At 49.0% G+C, this 6,002-nt stretch overlaps 1 protein-coding gene across 1 annotated transcript; it reads left to right on the top strand.

The window, feature by feature from the left end:
* Nucleotides 1–3,559: 3,559 nt before the first annotated feature.
* LOC308170631 (transcription factor HES-5-like) lies at nt 3,560–4,177 on the top strand (the record flags this gene model as incomplete). The annotated part of the gene is made up of 2 exons (XM_080545442.1): nt 3,560–3,628; nt 3,749–4,177. 2 exons carry the CDS (start codon nt 3,560–3,562, stop codon nt 4,175–4,177), a joined length of 498 nt encoding a protein of 165 aa, XP_080401568.1.
* Nucleotides 4,178–6,002: the final 1,825 nt, after the last annotated feature.

Here is a 6,002-nt window from a genome sequence, read left to right as displayed (position 1 = left end):
CTGGTCCTCTTCCTTCCAGGTGGTCAGCTGGGCCTGTGGTTGGACAGTCCTGGCGGGGGTCATGGAGCCATCGGCGGGGGGTTCAGGAGATGGCACTCGAGAGGGCCGTGCGGATGATACTCTGGAGCTACAGGCCGACGGAGTTCTGCTGATGCACACGTCGCGCATGGTCTGCATCATTTCCTCCATCTTCTCTGCGTGCAGTTGCTCTCTCGCCATCTGCCTCTCCGCCGCGCGTTCCGCCCCCTCCATCTGGAGGCGGTCGCGCTCCATCTGGAAGCGTTCCCGTTCTAGCGCCTCCTGGCGCTGGAGGCATTCACGTTCTAGCGCCTCCTGGCGCTGTCTCTCCGTCTGGAGGCGGTCGCGCTCCATCTGGAAGCGTTCACGTTCTAGCGCCTCCTGGCGCTGTCTCTCCGCCGCGCGTTCACGTTCTAGCGCCTCCTGGCGCTGTCTCTCCGCCGCGCGTTCCGCTCCGTTCATCTGGAGGCGTTCGCGTTCTAGCGCCTCCTGGCGCTGGAGGCGTTCACGCTCGAACTGGAGTCGTTCCCGCTCTAACGCCGTCTCGGCCTGTTGGCGCTCCCGCTCTAACGCCATCTCGGCCTGTTGGCGCATATATTCGGACAGCGCGGCACCACTCCCTCTGGAGTGCAGGCTATCCGCCCCAGAGGCAGAACTGCCCACGGAAGCCCTGGACCGGTAGGAAGCCACTGAGCGGCAGGAGCTAGGTCTCGAGCGCGCCGTACTGGGAGGCAGATCGTTAAGGCTGAGGCCCTCCCTCTTCCGCCCGCAGGCGCTGTCGGACCGGGCCTCTCCTTCCTGTTCTTCCGTTTCCACGGCAAAACCCTGCGGTTCTGCCATCTCATCCTCAGGCTGGTGCTCTTTGAGGGCTGTCTCAGTGCTAGCCACCTGCTCGCCGGCGGACACCTCGGCCTCTCCGACCACTGTATCCCGTGGAGTGCGCTCCTCGCTACCACTCAGTGAGCTTTCAAGCTCAAGCTCATACTCCTGTAACCTCGGAGGCAACCGCGGGACTCTCTGTGGTCGTGGCTCTGGCTCAGGGGGCGGAGAAGGGGGGGTAACTGTCTGGTCTGGTTGGCTGCGCTCAGCCATGCTATCACTACACTACCAATCCGGCTCGAAGGACCAATTGTAACCAGGGAGTAGCTGAAAAGGACTGTATACTTTTAGGAAAGGGCTGGTTATCTAACTAAGGGAGCTAAATAGGCAGTATAAGAGGATACAGGCAGGGGGCGACAGCAAACCGTTAGACTAGCAGTTAAGGTCGTTAGCATTAGCAAGGGAACTAGCATTAGCATTAGCCTTCAAACAACTAGCATTAGCATTAGCGCTACAAACAACTAGCATTAGCATTAGCGCTACAAACAACTAGCATTAGCATTAGCGCTACAAACAACTAGCATTAGCATTGAAGCTACAAACAACTAACACACGGTATTACAGATGAACAACACATTTATTACACGACGGTTGTATACATCCCCATATATACATTCCCACCCGGCCGGCCACACACACTCTCAATCACTCACTGACAGTCTCTGGCCTGAACAGGCTTATAGTCCAGTGGCGTGGTGCGCGTTGAGGCCTGGTTGACTGGCATGTGCGTCGACGAAGTGGTCCGCGTTGAAGCTCCGCTGGAGTCTGTGTTTGCTCGTGGAGACGACGATTAATGTCCAGCTGGCGTCCCGCTTGGTCCCACGGTGAACAGCCGGCTGCTGGCAAGACGGTCCAACGGGAACACAACTAACAGGCTACAGTGGCTCACTCAAGAATCGCTTTTCCTGGCGTCTTCAGTTGCTGCACGGTGTGCTCGCTGCTGAATCCGCCATCTTAGATCGGCTTCGTTGCTTCTCTCGTTCTAGTTCTCTCTCGTTCGGCTTCTCTACACACACTCTGACTGACTCCGCCCTTCCGTCTCTTATATACCACCACCGAACGTAGCATCCGGGTCACAGACACACCCCGGATACTACGTCATCAAACATATGCATAAAACATTACAAGAATAATACATATACTTCACGAAACGTATATAATTGTATAGAAAATAACAAAGGAAATACTAGGGGCAAAAATAGGGCTGGTTTGGGGAAACTAAACTGGCACTAAACTGTGGGCCTTCACAACAATTATCATTTTAATATTGACAGCGAATGTGCACATCGGGTACATGAAAATGAAAATGCAAATCATTAGAATTGCATTTGAATTTGAATATTGTCTGAAAGAATGCATGCAAAAGTGGAACATGCAATTGCAATGTCATATTGCATTAGCATTTGAATTTAGTCAACTTTATGCTTCCATACTCTACAGGTGGTCACAATATACATTTCCGGTAGGCTGTGTTGCTCGAGCCAGTTGTCAGCAGTGACATACAGGGTTGTATAGAAATACTTTGAAAATGTATTAAGCCGCTAAATAGGCTGCTGAATACATGGCTCAAAATGTATTCAGTATTCCGATTACTTCAGAATACGTTCTCAATTGTACACAGGAGCATTCCATAAAACACAGAACATGTTTGTTCAAATAAGCATGGACACACTAAACAGACATTTCTCAACATATTTCAATAGCAAATATCCTATTATCCTAAGCGTGTGAAATAAGGCACTTAGGCATAACAAACTGAAGTGATGTCATGGTTGTAGTTCAAATGAAGTACTAACTACTGTAGCAGTGGCTAAGAGTCATCTTTTCTTTCAGTAGCTGGTAAACAAAGTTGACATGTTCTGTCTAGTCTCTCCACAGAGTCAGAGAGCTCCTCACGATACAGTGGCTGTGGGAAGAGGTTTTTCCCAAATCTTCTTAGACTTTTAAGGGGGAGAGAGAGAGAGAGAGAGAGAGAGAGAGAGAGAGAGAGAGAGAGAGAGAGAGAGAGAGAGAGAGAGAGAGAGAGAGAGAGAGGAGAGGTGTTGAAGGATGAATAATCTGTTTTTCAGACATGTTGATATTCACTGTGAGTAAGGAAGTCAGAAACAACGGGGGACTCTTAAGAGAGAATCAATGAAATACATAATTTATTTAATGTGTAGGCCCTATTTACTTTAGATTTTTCTGCATCTTTGTTATTTTTGGTCTTCCCTATTTCTCTCTGAAGCGACCATATGCCCTGTGTGACTGGCCTCTACCGTGTGAAGTGTGCTGCTCCTTATCTTTATGCCTTTAGGGGCCCTTATCAAGTCTCCTGTCTCCCCCACGGCCCATCTGCAGAAGCCTGATCAGAGAGAGAGGGAACGTTCCCAGGTAATAAAAGTGTAACGACCTGCTTGTGTTCAGTCTGGACCTCTGAGAGCTGCAGCAGCCTTCCCTCTGTGGAGGCCATGAGGCCAGTTAACCAGGAGATAATTGATGCCTCTCCCATTGTTGTGTCCGCCTCGCCCACTGGCCTGGGAGTGTGGGAAAGCTAATCCTGCCTGGGACTCATGGCTTTGTAATGCTAATGTCCTCCTATAAATAGGGGAGCTGGCTCCTCTCTCAGCTCACAACTCACTCGCCTTCCTCAGAGAAGCAGCACTCTCCCTACTCTCCCAGAATGGCTCCTACCTGCTACACCAGAGACTCAACCGACAACTCAATGCTCTCGACCAAAGACAAACATAAAGTAAGTTCTGTTACCAATCGCTTTTTGGGTTATTGATTGTTTGAATGATTGAATTATTCCCTTCATGGGTTGAGCTCAAAGGACATAGAACTAACAGACCTCCCTCTTTTTTCTCAACAGCTAAGGAAACCGGTTGTGGAGAAGATGCGTCGTGATCGCATCAACAGCTGCATCGAGCAGCTCAAGGCCCTGCTGGAGAGGGAGTTCCAGAAGCAGGACCCCAACGCCAAGCTGGAGAAGGCCGACATCCTGGAGATGACAGTGATGTTCATGAAGCAGCAGCTGCAGCCTCAGAGCGCCGCCTCCCCTCACAGCACCCGCAGCGACGGCTACTCCCAGTGCTGGAGCCAGACCCTGCACTTCCTGTCCGCCAACTCCCTGAAGGACGTGGCGCTTCAGCACCTGCAGCACTCCCACGGTGCCCAGAGAGCTGCCCGGGATGTCTGCCCCACCTCTCCCCTCTCCTCCTCCTCCTCCTCCCAGCACCACGGCCAGGGCCCAGTCAAGCAGGGCACCAGTGGGCCGAGACCAGTCTGGAGGCCCTGGTAGAGCCCAGACCAGTCTGGAGGCCCTGGTAGAGCCGCTGGCAAAGATTTTCTCTCTCAAACTGGATGGCTGTTAACCATCTTTGATGATGTAGGAAGTTTCTACTTCCAGTGTTGATACATACGTAGGTCAGGTCCTTCATTTATGAAGGATAGCAAGCGTTGTGTAGCGACTGTTATGGTTTAGTTTCTCCTGTAAAGGAGGTATGTCTTGAAAAATCTGCTTTGTAAGTAGAAGTACTGTACTCTGTTGGCCTCCTGTGGAGCCACGTGACTCCCATGAAGTCGAAACTGTATATTGATGATGAAAATACACTTGAATGCATTTATAATGCTTAGTACTTATTGGAGAACATGTTCTCACATGTGTTTTTATGACAAGTAAATCAGATTATGTTACCTTTTGTAAAGGAATTGTCTGTATATGATGAGTTTCTATGTGTGAATTTCAAATTTGACACAAAACATATGCACTTGTTGATGTCACACAGAAATAAAAATGATTTGAAATGCATATCTTGATAATTGATTATTTCTTCATTACCCAGTCACATTGTGTTATATATGTATTATTATTAAACCTTTATTTAGGCAGGGGGAGGTCCTACTGGTCTCTTTTACAGAGAATCACTGCTTACAAACATGAAACAGATTGTAAATGTACATTCAAATTACAAACATAATACAATTTATTAATTACAGATCAATGTACACTGCTCCAGTTAAAGAGAGGATGCGGTCTTGATGTGGATTAGAGGCAAAGAAAGATTAGTCACAAGACAGGGTATAACTTTGGGTTTGTAAAACAAAGTTAAGATTTGCATTTTGCTTAAAGCCGACAGTCAATAAGTCAGTTAAGATAACAACACGCTAATCGTGTCCTACTGATCTGGAATTCTAATCAGCCATTTGAGTCTGTTTAAAAATGAGCTGAAAACCAGATGTTAGAAGTAAATAATGAGTCATTAGGGCAAGATTTGTTTAATCAGTTATTCATGATGTTACCCTCTCACAGCTTGTTTGTCATGTCACCCCCATGAGGGTGTGTGTGTGTGTGTGTGGGGGGGGGGGGGGATAAGAGGGGTAAGGGGTCAGGGGGGGGCGTTGTTTCTGAATATCAAATTCTGGCCATGTGCTTATCGCATGTCATGTCGTGTGTGTGAGTATACAAACATAGGTATGACTTCTCGTGAGAACTTGTGTGTACATCCACACACACGTGTATGTCAGTGCCTGTGAGTCTGTGTGTGTAATTTAGTATATGTATGTGTGAGTGTGTGAGTGTGTGTGTGTGTGTGTGTGTGTGTGTGTGTGTGTGTGTGTAGTTTAGTGTATCTACATGTAAGAGTGTGTGCGTGTGTGTGTGTGTGTGTGTGTGTGTGTGTGTGTATATCTACACGTGAGAGTGGGTCCAGGTCCAGCGCGCCTGTCCTGTGCTTTGTGAACTAAGCCCCAGGCTAGCATTGGCCAGGGCTCCGTCAGGTCCTGTTTCATCCGCCAGCTGGTGATCCGAGGCGCTGCGTGGCTGCGTGGTGCTCCTCCTGTGTGGGGCCTGCCTCTCCTCGCCTTTCCCACACTCCAGTTTCATTCTCCCCTTTCATCGCCGGGACAAAGGAAGTGTGCCACGCTAAATTATCCTCAGGGCATGCTGGTGAAAACCCTGACCGCCCACCACCACCCTGCACCCCCTCCACCCCACGGCCTCCCCTCCCCTTCAAATCTGTCCCCGGAGGGAAAACCAGCTAATTCATTTAATCAACATGTTGTTCTTCATTATCAAATACACCTTTCCTCACAAAAAGTGAATAAAATGTATTTTAAAAAAAATG

This window comes from Nansenia antarctica (genome assembly GCF_963989245.1).
Source record: "Nansenia antarctica genome assembly, chromosome: 15".
Taxonomy (NCBI): domain Eukaryota; kingdom Metazoa; phylum Chordata; class Actinopteri; order Argentiniformes; family Microstomatidae; genus Nansenia; species Nansenia antarctica.
The sequence above is the reverse complement of the archived record's forward strand: the minus strand, read 5'-3'. Positions and strand labels throughout refer to the sequence as shown.